This window comes from Stigmatopora argus, chromosome 17 (genome assembly GCF_051989625.1).
Source record: "Stigmatopora argus isolate UIUO_Sarg chromosome 17, RoL_Sarg_1.0, whole genome shotgun sequence".
NCBI lineage: Eukaryota > Metazoa > Chordata > Actinopteri > Syngnathiformes > Syngnathidae > Stigmatopora > Stigmatopora argus.
This window is the reverse complement of record NC_135403.1, coordinates 2,606,891-2,624,305: the sequence shown is the minus strand read 5'-3', so window position 1 is coordinate 2,624,305 and position 17,415 is coordinate 2,606,891. Positions and strand designations below refer to the sequence as shown.

The 17,415-nt window shown below is 41.7% G+C and overlaps 2 protein-coding genes across 3 annotated transcripts in view; one reads left to right on the top strand and one right to left on the bottom strand.

The window, feature by feature from the left end:
* ipo4 (importin 4) overlaps window positions 1–5,491 on the bottom strand; it is an 81,299-nt gene extending 75,808 nt beyond the window's left edge. Inside the window, exons 1-3 of the mRNA XM_077624185.1 lie at window positions 5,127–5,491; window positions 4,871–4,957; window positions 4,612–4,698 (exon numbers count right to left, since the gene is read on the bottom strand). Of these exons, the coding sequence (XP_077480311.1) occupies window positions 4,612–4,698; window positions 4,871–4,936 (153 nt within the window). The 5' untranslated portion in view covers window positions 4,937–4,957; window positions 5,127–5,491. The remainder of the gene's footprint in view (window positions 1–4,611; window positions 4,699–4,870; window positions 4,958–5,126) is intronic.
* Window positions 5,492–12,653: 7,162 nt separating this feature from the next.
* nanog (nanog homeobox) lies at window positions 12,654–17,201 on the top strand. 2 transcript variants are annotated; one of them, XM_077624934.1, is made up of 4 exons: window positions 12,654–13,236; window positions 14,219–14,595; window positions 14,683–14,808; window positions 16,614–17,201. In XM_077624934.1, exons 1-4 carry the CDS (start codon window positions 12,828–12,830, stop codon window positions 16,974–16,976), a joined length of 1,275 nt encoding a protein of 424 aa, XP_077481060.1. In that variant the 5' UTR covers window positions 12,654–12,827; the 3' UTR covers window positions 16,977–17,201. The 2 variants fall into 2 exon arrangements, with proteins under 2 accessions (XP_077481060.1, XP_077481061.1); XM_077624935.1 differs by lacking the exon at window positions 16,614–17,201 and adding an exon at window positions 14,890–15,965 and having other exon boundaries at window positions 12,655–13,236.
* The last annotated feature ends 214 nt before the right edge of the window (window positions 17,202–17,415 follow it).

Here is a 17,415-nt window from a genome sequence, read left to right as displayed (position 1 = left end):
CGACCTGACGAAACCTTGCGCCCTGTTCCAAGGACGGCACTTACAGGTCCTTCACGAGGTCAAACCTACAATATCCCTGAGGACATCTAGAGACCACTGGGATCTCCATGGGTAGCCAGCCCACCCAGCGTAGGACGAAGGCGTCGAAGGGAAAAAAAGCAAAAGCGGGGATGCCGGGCGGGCCTAGCTGCTAAGCTAAGGAAACAACTGCACAGAGCACCACTTCCGAGTATCTTCTTGACCAACGCCAGATCCATCACCCACAAATTGGACGATTTGAGACTGAAAAATCGGATTCAGTCTCAACACATCCACCACCTTGCAGCAGTACACTGAAGCTTCAGGAACATGAAGTGAGACAGGTTCTGCGGACTGTGAACACGAGGAAGGCTGCTGGCCCTGACGGAGTACCTGGGAAGGTGCTCAAAGCATGTGCTGACCAGCTGACTGGGGTTTTCTCAAAGATTTTCAATTGTTCCCTGCAACAATCCATCATCCCCTCCTGCCTGAAATCTGCCACCATTATCCCTGTCCCTAAAAAGCAAACCATTGACAGCCTGAATGATTACAGGCCTGTTGCACTTACGCTTGTGATCATGAAGTGCTTGGAAAAGTTGCTTGCCCGCCACGTCAGGGATACAATCCCTCCCTCAGTTGACCCTCACCAGTTTGCTTATAGAGCAAACAGGTACACTGAGGACGCCATCGCCGTAGCTCTACACACAGCACTGAGCCACCTGGAGCACCATGGGAACTATGTGAGGATGCTTTTCATTGACTATAGCTCAGCCTTCAACACTATAATACCGGACATTCTGGGTGACAAACTCTCCCACCTTGGACTATCCTCTTCCATCTGCGGCTGGATTAAGAATTTCTTAACCAACCGTCCATAAACTGTTAGACTTGATCCCCACCTCTCTTCCCCCATTATACTGAGCACTGGCTCCCCTCAAGGTTGTGTACTGAGTCCTCTTCTATACTCCCTGTACATATATGAGACATGCGTAGAGTCCTTCAAATTCCTGGGGGCCCACGTCACGGACAAGCTCTCCTGGTCTACCAACAACAAGGCAGTGGTGAAGAAGGCCCAGAAGCGACTCCATTTCCAACTTGGACACTAAGGTTCTGGTAACCTTCTAGAGAGCCACTGTGAAGAGCATCCTGGCATACTGCATAACAGTGTGGTACGCTGGAAGCACGGCAGCAGACAGAAAAGCCATACAGAGAGTGATCAACACCGCCCAGAAGATCATCGGCTGCTCTCTGCCCTCACTGGATGACATTGCCAGCCCTCGCTACCTCAGCAGAGCCGGGAACATTGTTAGGGACCCATCCCACCCAGGTCACAACCTGTTCCAGCTGCTGCCCTCTGGCAGATGCTACAGGTCTCACAAAACACAGACACATACTTAGGGACAGTTCTTTTCCCAGAGCCATCAGGGCTCTGAACTTGCATTAGCATGACTTACACAATCCCTTCTGTGCAATAACTTCGGGGTGTGCAATAACAATGTGCAATATTTTAGAATTTACCTTGTGACTTTTTATATTTTCATATTACTTATTTATGTTTGGGAGAACGCACTTTGTGGAGTAGCACCACCAATTTCGTTATACAAAGCTGTGTATAATGACAATAAAGGCTTTTGATTGATATGGCTCTGCTCCATGCCTCGAAATAAACTGTTCTACCGAGTCTGCGGAGTACAGAACGACGGCTGGTTAAAGACCCAGGCACGCTCAAGCTTACCATGCTGAAATTCAATAGTTAGTGGACTCAGGCTTAGTCTCCAAGCTAAGCCCTGATCAAGTTAACCAAGAGGGAGAAAACTGTTGCATCCCATCACAAGGCAAGACCGTTTCCTGCTCCGATTTCTCTGGTGTGACGTGATCAAAGACGGGCGTTCAAAGGTGTTTAAGTGCGTGACTGGACGATTGGCCGACCGGACGTTTGGCCGACCGGACGATTGGCCGACCGGACGTTTGGCCGACCGGACGATTGGCCGACCGGACGTTTGGCCGACCGGACGATTGGCCGACCGGACGTTTGGCCGACCGGACGATTGGCCGACCGGACGTTTGGCCGACCGGACGTTTGGCCGACCGGACGTTTGGCCGACCGGACGTTTGGCCGACCGGACGTTTGGCCGACCGGACGTTTGGCCGACCGGACGTTTGGCCGACCGGACGTTTGGCCGACCGGACGTTTGGCCGACCGGACGTTTGGCCGACCGGACGTTTGGCCGACCGGACGTTTGGCCGACCGGACGTTTGGCCGACCGGACGTTTGGCCGACCGGACGTTTGGCCGACCGGACGTTTGGCCGACCGGACGTTTGGCCGACCGGACGTTTGGCCGACCGGACGTTTGGCCGACCGGACGTTTGGCCGACCGGACGTTTGGCCGACCGGACGTTTGGCCGACCGGACGTTTCACCGCCGCGGGATTTGCGCGCTCGCCCCGCCCCCAGATCCTGTGTGTACATGTTTTTCAACCTCGGCCCACGGGCCATATACGGCCCGTTAGGATTTTTAATCCGGCCCGCCGCCGGCGTTGTCCAAATTATAGTGAAAATCAATGACCTCATTCATTTCCCTTACCGCTCATCACTCTCAATTTATTAGTCTACCGGGAATAAGCACTCTTGGGCGGGCAGATGTAGCAGAACCGAGCCGTAGGATGAGTTACCAGTTTTCCCCATGAAAAGACAGCAATGGGGTCAAATCCAGCCTAAAACAGCATTTAATGATTAAATACAAATACTGGGGATTTTTACACATCAGAACCGAGTCCAGGGGAGTGATTTCCCCGCTAAAATGCAGCAATGAAGGGAAATACGTCCATTCGCCAAACGGCCCAAAATGCACTAAAATGGGGCCAAATCCAGCCGAAAAGACCATTTAATGATTAAATACAAATACTGGGTATTTTTACACATCAGAACCGAGCCCAGGGGAGTGATTTCCCCGCTAAAATGAAGCGATGAAGGGAAATACGTCCACATACGTGCATTCGCCAAACGGCCCAAAATGCAGTAAAATGGGGACAAATCCAGCCGAAAAGAGCGTTTAATGATTAAATACAAATACTGGGGATTTTTAGACATCAGAACCAAGCCCAGGGGAGTGATTTCCCCGGTAAAAGTGCACTTTAGAGCCGGTACCTGACCCAATTGCAATGAATAAATTTGTCCACCAGATGGAAGAGTTCTGCCGATTCAAAACAGCGGTATTTTCGTTACAAATAATGGTAGTATTAGAACCGGACGATGTTCTTTCTGGTTGGTAATTTTACCGGGGAATTGTCCCATGTGTAGGTAGATGTATTACTGACTAATTTGTGTAGAAATATTGGTCCAGGAAGGTTCTGAGGTTTTGTTTACCCAGAAATAGTGTCATCAACATGGGTACTTTATTTACAAGGAGTGGTAGTATTGCAACCGGGCCCTGTCGGTTCTGGTTGGGGTTTTACCCAATTACTGGGTAAATAATTACTGGTCCTATCCTTGGCACCACCTGCAGCCCATGTTGCGACACCTTCCCCTTACAACGTCACCACGTTTTTACACATAGCCAGCCACAAGATAAGGTTAAGTTCTCTATCAAGAAGTGCTTCTACATGGACAAGCTGCTACAGAGCCTGCCTACCCTAGTAGAAACTAAGGCACTGTTAAAAGAGTCCTACTAGCTGTAGGCGGGTTCAATCTACGCCAATGGGCAAGTACAGTAATCTCTCGAATATTGCAGCTTTACCACATCGCATTTTTTTTCTGGGGGATTTTTTTTTGTTAATTTTTTTTTAAGTTCATAAAAATGTGAAAATCCACGCTGAAACTCGCAAGCGGAAACCACTCCCCTGTCCTCCGCTTGCTACTAGAACTCAGCAGTGAAGGTTTTTTTAAGTTCATAAAAATGTGAAAATACACTGAAATTTGCAAGCGGAAGCCACTCCCCTGTCCTCCACTTGCTACTAGGACTCAGCACTGAAGTAAACAAAAATGTTTTTTTTTAAGGTGTTTGAGTGGCAAGATCTATCCTTGGCACCACCTGCAGCCCATGTTGCGACACCTTCGCCCTACAACCTCACGTTTTTACACATAGCCAGCTACAAGATAAGGTTGAATTCACTATCAAAAAGTGCTTCTACGTGGACAACCTGCTACAGAGCCTGCCTAACCTAGTAGAAACTAAGGCACTGGTAAAAGAACTCCGAGGCCTACTAGCTGTGGGCGGGTTCAATCTACTCTTTTGGCGTGGCTGCAATCAGATTCCTGTTGCTTCCAGGTATGTGTCGGCACCGTAGTGGCTGCAATCCAGGAACTCTCCCTCCTCTACCACACCTGAATCAAATGATCAACTCATCAGCAAGCTGTCCAGAAGCTTCATACCGATCCCGGGGATTTGATTCAGGTGTGTTGGTGGAGGGAGACATGGAAAACAGACTGGATAGGGGCTCTCGAGGACCGGACTTGGCCACCCCTGGCATAAAGCATATTGAGCAAGCACCTTGTATAGTCCAAGAAAAACCCTCTCCAACACTTAACATGATGCCTTTTTTTCAATGTACAGTGCATACAACTAAACCCTTAGCAAATATGGAATCACATACCTGAGGATTTTGGGAGGCGCTCATGACAGAACAAAGGGCCGCGATGATGGCCGGGTCTTTGAAAAGCTGCTTCAACTGGATTGTGGCCTTAGAGGGAAGTACACAACTCAACACATATATGGCACTTATACTAAGGTGACAGAAAATGTTAACATCCCTCTAAATAACTAAATAAATCTAATATGCAACTGAAATCTACCTGCTATATCAGAGTTGCTAATTCGTTAAATTTTGTACAAAAAATGTCAATAGAATTCACCTGCTGGATAACAGCATTATCAGGCTCTGTCATTCGCAGTAGGATCTGTTCAAGTTCTTCTGTCATTGTGAGATATTAGATTGTAGTCTAAAAGGGAGAAAACAACTTAACACATTGCAATGTGTACACAAGTGAAAACAATGTAACCAAGTTACTAAAGCCTTGTTGAATCCTTTTAATAAATATCTGTCATCAAAGCCTTATGTCACATAGTAGCTAATTTGTGCTTACAACGTCAATGACTTTAATGTCTTACCTGCTGAACAGCAGACTCTGTCACTCGCAGGTAGATTTTCTCAAGTTCTTCTGTGTAGAGGCGTCAGCGTACTATAATAGTTAAAATTATAATATTCAGCGTTGTTCTCTTGCTTGTTGCTATAAGACCGAAGGGTACCGCATAAAGTGACGCCTATCAAAGGAAAGTACAAATACTAAGGTCACTTGTATAATGCGTGGTCTAAAACTCAGATTGTTTGTATGTTATAAGTAAAATTGAATTACAGCTAGTTCGTCTAATATGGAGACTGAGTAAGACCGTTGCTAATTTCACCGGCTTTCACTCGAGCTAGTCCTTGCCAACACGTGAATGACGTTAAAGGGGCCAGGCGTTTTTACGTTCTTTTTAGATTGATGAAAGCTAACAGCGCCCCTAAAGTAGAGGAAGACTACGCACAGAAAATATTCCATAATGGACTGATAGACGGACGGGAAGATTTTTTTTTTTTTGCTGGTGTGGTGGCAGTGGCGGTCCGTGCATTTTCTCGTAGCGCCTTCAACGAATCAATCCAACCCTCAAAAACGATTTTATGGCTATAAAACCTCTACTGCAGCTCCAGCTACGACACTTAAAAATAATCAATAAATCAATGCACAAAAATGGGGTAAAATCCACTTCCTAGCAGCATTTAATGATTAAATACAAATACTGGAGCCTTTCAGACATTACAACCGGGCCAGGGGGGTGATTTTCCCAGGAAAACGTTGCCCGAAAATGGGGTAAAATCCAGCCGAAAACAGCATTTATTGATTAAATACAAATACTGGAGCTTTTAAGACATCAGAACCGGGCCCAGAGTATAATTTCCCTGGGAAAAAGACAGCGATGAATGTTGATACGTCCATATAGTATGTCCATACGCGAAACAGCAAAAATTGCACTAAAATGGGGTAAAATCCACTTCTGAGCAGCATTTAGTGATTAAATACAAACACTGGAGCTTTTTAGATATCAGAACCGGGCCCACAATTGAAATATTTAGGAATACAGCCATATTTTACTCACCAAAAATCATTTTTAACTGTACACAATATCCATCCTCTTTTCTTTCTTCCTTCTTTTCTATCGCCATCGAAGTTAATGCTGAAAGTCGAGCCTGTCCTGTCGTATTTCTGGCATAGTCCGTCTTGAAAATGGCTTTAAATCAACACAACAATATATTTGCTTATGCAGCTCGCTCCAGATAGTTTGGTAGCTCTGGCTAATCACTCATCTCAACTCATTTGAGTGCTTCAAAACCTCTGCAACACCCAAACTGCCGATGCGCCCATCACTTCTGCCAATACAAGTGAGACAGATTTTTTCAGTTTTGTGGCCGAGCCTAATTCATAGTACAAGCAGGGTGGCCCAAAAGACAATTGTTGCGCTATTTAAAAAAATATCTTTTGAAAAATGGTTATTTAACATATAGAAGATTGAGTTTACACACTTAAAAAATAAAATAAAAATCAGCTCTACGTTGCACGGTTTGGACAAACGTAGCGAAATAATCTTAACACACAAACACTCACGCACCCATATTAGCTCCTATTTTGTTGAGTAGCTCCCAAGCCATTTCTTTTAGTTTTTCAACAACCCACTCCATTTATTAATTATTAATTTCTTACTATTATTAGCACCTAATATCTTCAATAGCTCCTAAGCAATTTGACGTATTGGCAACAAATTTACAGAAAAGATAGGTAATTACCTTCTATTTCACGAACACCTTTTAGTTTTTCAATAACACATTCTATTTATTAATTATTAATTTATTACTATTATTAGCACCTAATATCTTCAATAGCTCCCAAGCCATTTAACAGATTGACACCAAATTTAGATAATATAGGTCATCACGTTATGTTTAAGGAACACTTTTTAGTTTTTCAATAATACATTCCTTTTATTAATTATTAATTTATTACTGTTATTAGCACATAATATCTTCATTAGCTCCCAAGCAATTTGATGTATTGGCACCAAGTTTACAGAAAAGATAGGTAATTACCTTCTGTTTAATAAACACCTTTTAGTTTTTCAATAACACATTCCATTTATTAATTATTATTTATTTCTATTATTAGCAACTAATATCTTCAATAGCTGAAGAGAGCAGCAAGCTAACATATTTCAGGTCAGGCATACTCATCGATAATACTTGCAAATGCTCAAAGCTCGAGTTTACACACTTAGAGAAGGTAAAGAAATCCTCTATTAGAATTCGACAGCCGTTTCTGGCCACCATAAAAAAAATTAAACCCTGTACGATGCACGGTTTGGATCCGACAGCTGTTTCTGGCCAGCATAATGTCAACTCTCTACGATGCATGGTTTGGACAAAAGTCGTGTGAGAATGTTAACATAAAATACCCACCCATCCATAAATCACGCTTTATCTATTCCTGCTCCCCAAAACACTTTTTTTCCTGTCATGACGGAAAGACTCGGCGAGACACGATGGTGCTGGACGCGCTGACCCAAGACACTCCTTTACAAACATCATTTTAGGAAGAATTTCCGCCAGCAAGTTTCCAGGTGCACACACACATACACATACATCCGTACATCACGCTTTATAAGGATTGGACCAGGGAGCACCTAGAAACTCGCTGGTAGACCAATCAGCCAGATGTGTTTAGGACACATCATGTAAAATCAAAGATTCATACATCAACTCTGCTTTCAGCTGTAACAAATAAAAGTTGAGTTTACACAGTTAGAGAAGGTGAAGAAATTTACTCACTCGTCTATTAGGATACGACAGCCGTTTCTGGCCACTATAAAAAAAATTCAATTCTTTACGTAGCACGGTTTGGACAAATGTAGCGAGAAAATCTTAACATACATACACTCACACACCCATAAATCATGCTTTATAAGGATTATATATATATATATATATATATATATATATATATATATATATATATATATATATATACATATATATATATATATATTCAAATCCAGGTTGGTCCACCTGTGTGGAGTTTGCATGTTCTACCTGGGCCTGCGTGGGTTTTCTCCGGGTACTCCGGTTTCCTCCCACATTCCAAAGACATGCATGGTAGGCTGATTGGACACTCTAAATTGTCCCTACGTATGAGTGTGAGCGTGAATGGTTTGTCTCCTTGTGCCCTGCCATTGGCTGGACACCAATTGAGGGTGCCCCCCGCCTCAGGCCCGAAGTCAGCTGGAATAGGCTCCAGCACCCCCCGCGACCTTAGTGAGAATAAAGCGGTTCAGAAAATGAGATGAGATATATAAAGAATTTGAAGTATTTTCTCCATTCAGTAGGTGCAAGGGACAAAATTGAAAGCAGGACGGCTGTTGCACCATTGTAATGTATCTGCTTAAAATCAACCATGCAGAAGGAGAGATGCGACACTCTGATCTCATCTCGAATGGTCACGTGGTTTTACGGAGGCCCTAATAGTTCTAAACACAAGCAGACCTTTAATGTATTTTTAAAAGACTTACAGCGGCAAGTGTGATGGATGGATAAAATCACATGTAAGTACTAGCTGGATTAGCATTGCATTATAAATATATTATAAAAAAATTAGTTTTACATTTGGAGTGGTAAGGTGACAGCTCAAAACTCTGTAAGTTGTTACGGGGAAGGAAACTTTGGACCCACGTTTTAGAGGGAAGGTTTTATGTTCGTTTTAGCATAACGGTGGTAAATTGACTTTTTCATTGTAATGATAGGTTCGCTCCAATGATTTACTTACCCATGGCCTAGGAATGATTAAAAAGGAGAGTAGCAGCAATCCATTCAACAACCCACTTCTGATAAAGCAGGATTTGACTGACCATAAGCAATTTTAGGACTAACTCTTAATTTACATAATATATACAAAATACATTAAATAATAAAAAGTGAATTACCCTTTAATAAATAAAAATCATTTTTACTGAACAATTGTTGAAACAAGAACCCATCCCAGCTGACTTCGGGCACCTTGTGATGGGCACCCTGAATTGGTGGCCATTACAAGGCACACTGTTAACGTTTACAGGTTTTTAATGACAGAAGAGTCATGAATGTAATCTTATTGCTATTTTGCATAAATCCAAAATACCAAAGTACCTGTGTTTAAAGTAGAGCAAATGTCACATTCATCACATTTTGAATTACAGTACTGGACTTTATCAAGGATATTACCAGACATGTTGGTTAAAAAAATCATTTACTTTTGTCAAAGAGAAAATTTAATTCATACTGCTACATGACAATTAGGCTTTTTGTCGAGTCAATTATGATGACAAAGCCTATGTCCGATTATTATTATTATTATATAGGCCACCCGATGGTACAGTGGTTCTTCCGCCTAACTTTGGTGCGGGCAGTCTGGGTTTGATTCCCATTCGTGGCACCGTGAGGGTTGTCTTTCTCACTCTGTGCCCTATGACTGACTGGCGACCAATCTAAGGTGTAGTCTGCCTTTCGTCCGAAGACAGTTGGGTTAGGCTCCAGCAACCTCTGCAAACCCTTTCGAGGATGGGCGATAAGGAAGATGAATGAATGAATATTTTTATAGTATTCCACAGAGAAAACCAGATCACCAGCATACAGGCATCTAGCCCACAGTATACGTTGAACATCTGGAAACTAAATTGCTTCTTGACATTTTTTAACCTATTTTACATTCATGAAATGTTTTCCAAGTCGCTCAAAGAAGGAAATCACTCTTAAACCTTCCCCCTAACATAGATTACTGCGCCAAAGACAATCTTTGATAGGAATAAAAAAATAAGCTTCTTGCTGACTTTGATTGAAAGAGAGGGAAAACAAACAAACAAAAAATGGCTGTGTGCAAGATTTTAAATAAAAATGTGGTGGTCTTTAATTGAATCTAATTGAATGCTTTTATTGTCATTATCAAGCTTTCACCACATAGTGCACAAATAACAACAGACAGACAAATGGGACCAATGCACACATTTCCAGTTTAAAATGTTCAATTATAGTGAAAAAAAACCTCTGAAAACACATCTTAAAATTTCAAATGTCACTCCAGAGTTTTCTATGCCCATTCCAATGCTAATGCTCACGCATACATACAAACACACCCTGTCTAGTCACAGATCAGAAATGCTAATGTGGGACATCAGGTTCACTGTTATCACATCACATCAACACTAACTGAATCATTACCAAGTCAAAAGAAGCAAGGGGGGAAGATACAAACAGCAACTTTGATGAAGACGACCCGACTAATCCACTTCGTCTTTTTGAAAAGAACTGAAAATGAGGGAAGGGGTAATTTGTGTCAACATGTCCTACCCAGGGGGGTGGGGCAGATACGAGAAAGGATTTTTAAATGGGAACATTTCAGGCCTCCAAGGTTGTCATTAAACAAATTATACTTGGATTTACAGCTGGGTGATATGACAAAAATTGTTATCACGATAAGAAAAAAAAATCAGTCAATATTGTTAATTATCACAATACCTATCACATCTTTTTTGTATCAAATTTGAAACTTCAAACTTCTGTGAATAAGTACATAAATTACCTTCCTCCTTATTCAAATATGAAAGTAACTGTTACCTGACTTCATAAAAAAGAGATATGAAATATGATTTTAAAAAGTATTTTTGTTGTTCTGTTGTGCAATAAAGATAAGATAACGCCCTCCTTACACTATGAAAAGTAAAGAATAAAACCGACAGAAACCCACACGAAGCTGGGGAGAACATGCCTTAATAGCCTTTTCTTTCACATTTTAGTTTTAAGAACCGGTAGTAATAATTCATTTTCTGAACCGCTTTTTTTTTACTGGGAAAACGCACTTTGTGGAGTAGCACCACCAATTTCGTTATACGCGGCTGTGTATGATGACAATAAAGGCTTTTGATTTGATTGATTTGATTATACTCACAAGGGTTCCTAGGGGTGCTGGAGCCTATCCCAGCTAACTACGAGCACCAGGCGGGAGAAACCCTCAATCAGTGGCCACCCAATCGCAGGTCACAAGGAGATGGGCTACCATTGACGCTCACACTCATACTGAGAGTGAATTTAGAGTGTTCAACCAGCCTACCACACATGTTTTGGGGATGTGGGAGGAAACTGTAGTAACTGGAGAAAACCAACACAAGCCCGGGGAGAACATGCAAAACTCCACACAGTGAGGACAGTATGGAAGCCTCGACCCCAGAACTGTGAGGCCAATGCGCTAACCACTCGCCCACCTGAACTGAATTAGGCCTCATCAATTGTTGCCGGACCACAGGTTGTAAAATTCTTCACAATCAGATTGATTGTTTTCTACATTGAATAGTCATGTAAGCTTGGTTAAATGACTGTCAGTTAACCTGTCTGTAGTCCTTTCAAATGATTTGATAACAATCTATCCCTATCCATCTCCTAATGCGACTCACTACTAACTCATAATGTCGCGACCATACAATGAGTCCAAAGCCCTACTCACTAACCTAAATCTTACAAATTCAAAAGATTTTGTCTTTAGCTATTTGGAACGACTTGGCATTCAAAAAGTCTGTTTGCCATTAAACAGATTTATGCAAAGCAAAAGAAGAGACAGGCGCCCCGGCAGATTAAGTCGTTAGAGCGTTGGCCTCACAGCTCTGAGCTCCTGGGTTCAAATCCAGCTAGGTCCACCTGTGTGGAGTTTACATGTTCTCCATGGGCCTGTGTGGGTTTTCTCCAGGTACACGGGTTTCCCACATTCCAAAAACATGCATGGTAGGCTGATTGGACACTCTAAATTGCCCCTAGGTATGAGTGCGAGCGTGAATGGTTCTCCGTCTCCTCGTGCCCTGCGATCGCCTGGCCACCGATTCAGGGTGTCCCCTGCCTCTGGCCCGAAGTCAGCTGGGATAGGCTCCAGCACCCCACGCAACCCTAGTGAGGATAAAGCGGTTAAAAATGAATGAATGAATGAAAAGAATAGATACTTATTTAAGAAAAAATCATAATAAGGGACGTTGTATACACATGGCATATAAAAAATAAGTATAGCACAACATTATGTTTGAGATATAGGGTTGGTATTTTAGCACATTTTGCTGATTGCTAGGATGTTGTTGCTTTGATTAGTTGTTTCATATTATGATTTCTGTTTCAATATGAGCCCTGAGATTGATTGCTGACCAGTTTACATTTTTTTTCTCACACTTTCCTTTAGTCTCATAGAAGAGGCTCAAATTGGACAGGGTAGAAGTAGAGCACTTTGTTGGTTAAGTAGTTACATAATAAATGAGAGATTCTGTAGGCACTTTGATGGTATCAATACAATGCTGGCATTGTATTAATTTATTCATTTGTATTCTACTAACAAAACCTCAAGAGCAGTCCGTAGTAGTTGATTGGGTCATTTTTATAAACTACAGAAAATTATATAAAGAGAGGAAAGTGATTTAAATCGTTCGAACAATACTAAATTTGAATACTAACGCACGTACACGTTGATCGCTCATCAATAGTTCAGAGCCTGCGATTGGCTCAAATCTACAGATCCACCGCCCACACCTGCCCAATGTTACTCCTTAAAAAGAGTGCACTATGAAGTGGCGCGGTTTACAAAGATTATTTTGCAGTGGCAGAGTCCGTTGTTGTGGTTTGCTCATTTTTTTCAATTGATTTGATAGCTTTACTGTTCACATGTGAAACATTACGTTTTAACTTTATTTCGTTGAACCAATTTTCGGTATATGTAACATTTTAAAATGGCAGAATGGAAGACGCAGATAAACTACGACTACAATCCGTCCTACCATGCTTTCGCCTACGGCCTTGTTTATCAATCCGGGCACGAACAGAACTGCCACGTGGCCGGCTGGGGCGAAGCGGCAGCCCCCGAGTTTAATAATTGCGCCCCCGGAATGTCGCAGGTCTACTACGCCGCTACAGCCGCAAGGACACGCCAAGCGTCTCCGCCTCGTAGTCCGGAGCAGCAGCACGTCGCCAACGGGCATTGCCATTATCAGGGCTCTGGTCTTGTCTACCTCGGGGAGAGTCAAACTGGCCACCTGAATCTCGCTGGAACGCCCCGAGCCGCCTACAATACGCCCGCTGAGGCGAGCAGGAGGATCGGCAGCGACTCCACAAGTGACTCTGAAGCTCACGTTTCTCCTGGTATGTTTAGCCCTGACACATTTATTTATTTTAAAATTATAGACTCAAACAATTTTTAAAATGAGGGTATTCACGAGTCTTGTCCAGAAGTACTAACTTTTTTTGGGTCACCATTTACTTCATTGCTTGCCATTGATTAGGTAAGGCTTTCGATTCAGTGAATTGTGAGGGCTGGCAGCCAACGCTAATTTCAGTAATATTGACGTCACATTTTGTCTATAAATGATCGATACCAACCTTTCCCAGTTTAAATGGCTTGGACTTATAGCGCCGTCAATGGCAGCCAATGAGAAATGCTGATCACAGAAATTGCTAGTTTGATAGAACTTGAACATAAAATGGGTTGGAAATGCTGAAATTACATTTTTAACGTATACATTTTCTGAACTGCTTAAGGATCATTGGGGTGCTGGAGCCTATCCCAGCTGACTTTGGGCTGGAGGCGGGGGACACCCTGAATCGGTGGCCAGCCAATCGCAGGGTACAAAGAGACTGACAACCATTCACATGTACATAGGGGCAATTTACAGTGTCCAATCAGCCTACCATGCATGTTTTTGGAATGTGGGAGGAAATCTGAGTACCAGGAGAAAACCCACGCAGGCCCGGGAGAACATCCAACTACCACACGGGTGGAGGCAGTAATCATATCACTGATTTTTCACAATTTTCAGCAATTATGAAAAGAGATGGATATGAAACTCTTGATTTTGTCAGTCTTTGCAAGTGTTTTCAGTTTCAAATGAAATTGTATCAAATTTTAAGATAATCACGTGAGAGCTACTTTTATTACATGCGACTTCTTTTGTCACTGATTTAACAAAACAAACGGCAAAAATAATAATATTGGTATTTTTGTGTTGTAAAAATGCCACTCACTTGTTTTGAATGTTTACGTAATGTAGACACATTGGATGCATTGAGGCCAAAGGTGGTTTCTCATGATTGATGTTTTTACAAACCAAGTCTATTTTTCCTTCAGATTCTTGGAGTTTTAGTAGCAGTCGAGAAAATGGTCTTCCACAAATAGACCCCTCTTCATGGGTGAAGAACAAACAAAGCAATGATGCAAGCAGCAGCAGCCCAGAAGCTGTAGACCAGGTTTCTAGCTCACTAATGGGGGAGCTGTCCTCGTATACTGACACAAATAGCCAGAACGCAGATACATTGTCTTTCCAAGTGCCCCTACCAGCTGTAAAAAAACCTAGCAGTAATGAGGGGACCCTTAAAGGAAAGGTGCGCGTTTCCTTTTCTCAAACCCAGATGAACACTCTTATTCAGCGTTTCAGTTTGCAGAGATACCTCACCCCAGCTGAGATGAAAAACTTGTCCGAACTCACAGGGCTGACTTACAAACAGGTTAGTTTTGCATAAGTGTTTCCTTGAAGACTGGGTGCTGTTAGAATCTTAAGTTCCCTTTGGTAATTATATTCTTCTTTCTGGTAGGTAAAAACTTGGTTTCAAAATCGACGAATGAAACTGAGGACACGCCAGAAAGACAACAACTGGGTATCGGAGCGCTACACCAAGAGCCGCAGTCAAGCCAGCTCTATTAGCGGAAATGTCCCACCTGTAAGCAAATCGTATTTCTTGCCTTTTAATGTTTTGACCATTTTGGGTTACGGATGACCAGACTGCGTTTCCTATTTGCAGATATTTCAGTAAGTCTGTTATGGCCTTAACTAGACCTGGGCGATAAAACAAAAACGAACATTTTTGTCAACATTTATTTGCAACATCAAAGCTAGTTCCAGACCAACGTTCAGCAGACGAAGATGGTAAGGAACAAGCAACTATTTTTGCATGGTTAGCAATAGAGCAGCTAACACAGAGCATGAAAGCAAAAGCAATATAACCCAGCCAAAATTAGCAATTATGAGATTCAGGGCAACACCGAGCTGACACACGAAAAGATCCAAGTGAAGCCTCCCTGCTGTTTTTTTTAAAATGACTTCAATACCTGTGCTCAAACGGCAGCCTTCTTGAAAATTTCCTTCTCCCATTCTCCCTGGATTTCTTCTCGTATTTGATAAATGAGTTTCCCCATTTCATGCAAATGTTATGAAAACGTTGGAAAAATCTCAAACTTGTGTTAACAAAGCTTGCTTTTTAATTCTTTTTCTTTGTTTTTCATATTTTATTGTTGGGAAAAAAAACAAGCAAGCAGCAGTTATCGATATATTTGGAAGTTTCGCGTGGACTGTGTTCCGCAAATTCTAGACAGGAGGACCCCTGCTCGGATACACCTGCTTCCATTCAGTCTATTCAGTGCAATCAAATTTTATTTAGATTTGGGGCTAAGACAGTGGGGAGAAGAAGCCCAGTCATTAAATCACTTTAATGACGAGTACGTGAGTAGGAGTCCTCCTGTCTAGAATTTGTGAAACGCAGTCAGTGCGAGACTTAAGTATCTCTAACTGCTGCTAGCTCTTTTTTTCCCCCTTAACTTTTTCGCTGGTGGCCAGGCTCAGGGGGAAACAATCATTTAAAACGAATAAGCAGCAGTTATTGAGATACTTGGAAGTCTCGTGCAAACTGAGTTCCGCAAATTCTACACTGGAGGACACTTGTATGCTTCCTCGAGTCTGGTGTCTCAGTTTGGTGCCGTCTGGGCTCAGTGTTTTCAACAATACCCTGGTCATTTGACGAGTCAAAATGTAACTACCCTGAATGCATTTAAAATCCATCAACTTGTATGCACGGACAAACTAAATCTGTTTAATAAAAATATTTCAAAAAAACACACCCAGAATAGCAATTATTTAGAAAAACAAATTTCAAGAATAAATAATTCAATAAACAACCCCAAAAATAAATTAATTTGAAAAACAGTCGGGGCTTTTTTATTTTTACGGTGAATGCAATGCGCTTCAATAAAGTGCAACCACAATTATCTTTTTTTAAATGGCTACATGTAAGGTAAATTTCTTTCGTTTGTTTTTGTGAGGCTGAAAGTAGTCTGCTTGCCAATGGTGGTGTCTTCAGTTAATTATTTTATTTCATATCACACAGTAACTTTTGGTTTTAAGGAAAGTTCATTTATTTATTCATTACTTTCCATAGCGTAATGAATGGAGTTGTCTTACCTTTATTGCACAGCAGAACAACAAACATTTCAAAGTCATATTTTAATCTCTTCTTTTAAAGCAAGCTAACATAGTGACTTTAATAATTGAATGAGGAAAGTATTTTATTTAAGTATTCCCAATAGTTTGACATTTAAAAGAAAAAAGATGTTATAGTTATCGTGGTAATTATGGGTATGGACTTTTTTTTTGTGATATCAATTTTTGTCATATCGCCCAGGCCTAGCCATTAACAGCTTTATGCAACACTCTTGAAAAATGTTAATTTATTGTTATGATTACTCTTTTCAGTATCAAGCAGTGACCCAACAACAAACATTCAAGGAGTGCTACAATCATCCTAAAATGGATGTGGCAATTAAGAAGACAGCATTACATAACCTGGCCTTCTATCTTGCCTCTATGGGCACCACTGCCGGATCAACCCCCTTCCCCACATGGTCTTCTGGCATGTCTCAAACTGGAATGCACACTAGGCCCCTGGCAGGTAGCGTGTCTATGCCCCCAGGAATAAATCATAATGAATATAACTCCGGTATATTCCACTCAACTGGCAACTCTGAGTCAGACACAAACTTTGATGAAAGAGCTGCAGCGTCTGTCATCAATCAAAATTCATCAAATACAGTGATTGCACATGACATGGTTCAGTAGGTTTTTTTTTAACTGCATGCATGTTACTCTTCGAGAGCCCCTGTTTTTCTTAATGTTCATACATGTTAAATATTTAGCCTTCAAGTTATATTTTTTAAACAAAACTGTTTGTTCGTGTGCTCTTTGTAGTTTTTTTTGCCAGCATTCATTCATTACATTGTTTTTTGGAAGTTTGAAGATGAATGACTGCACATTTCTCCCCTAATAAATAAAAAAAAAAACAACCTGGTGTCCATTTTCAATTCTACAATAGCACCATCGTCCATTCATTTAGAATGCAATAACAGTGGTAAACTATTTGTCTATTTCTAAATGGTATTTTATTGAAAACAGTATTTAAATCAAGTTCAAATCAGTTGGTGTCCACTCAATATTGCTCATCAATACAATACAAATCTCTGCTTCCACACTGATGAATAACATTGCTTTCAAATTGTTC

What these genes read in the sequence shown, in the direction of transcription:
- nanog (XM_077624934.1), top strand. Translation starts at nt 12,828, where the DNA reads ATGGCAGAATGGAAGACGCAGATAAACTACGACTACAATCCGTCCTAC. An exon ending in CAGGGCTGACTTACAAACAG is followed by an intron (nt 14,596 to 14,682) that starts GTTAGTTTTGCA and finishes TCTTTCTGGTAG; the next exon opens with GTAAAAACTTGGTTTCAAAA. An exon ending in TTAGCGGAAATGTCCCACCT is followed by an intron (nt 14,809 to 16,613) that starts GTAAGCAAATCG and finishes TACTCTTTTCAG; the next exon opens with TATCAAGCAGTGACCCAACA.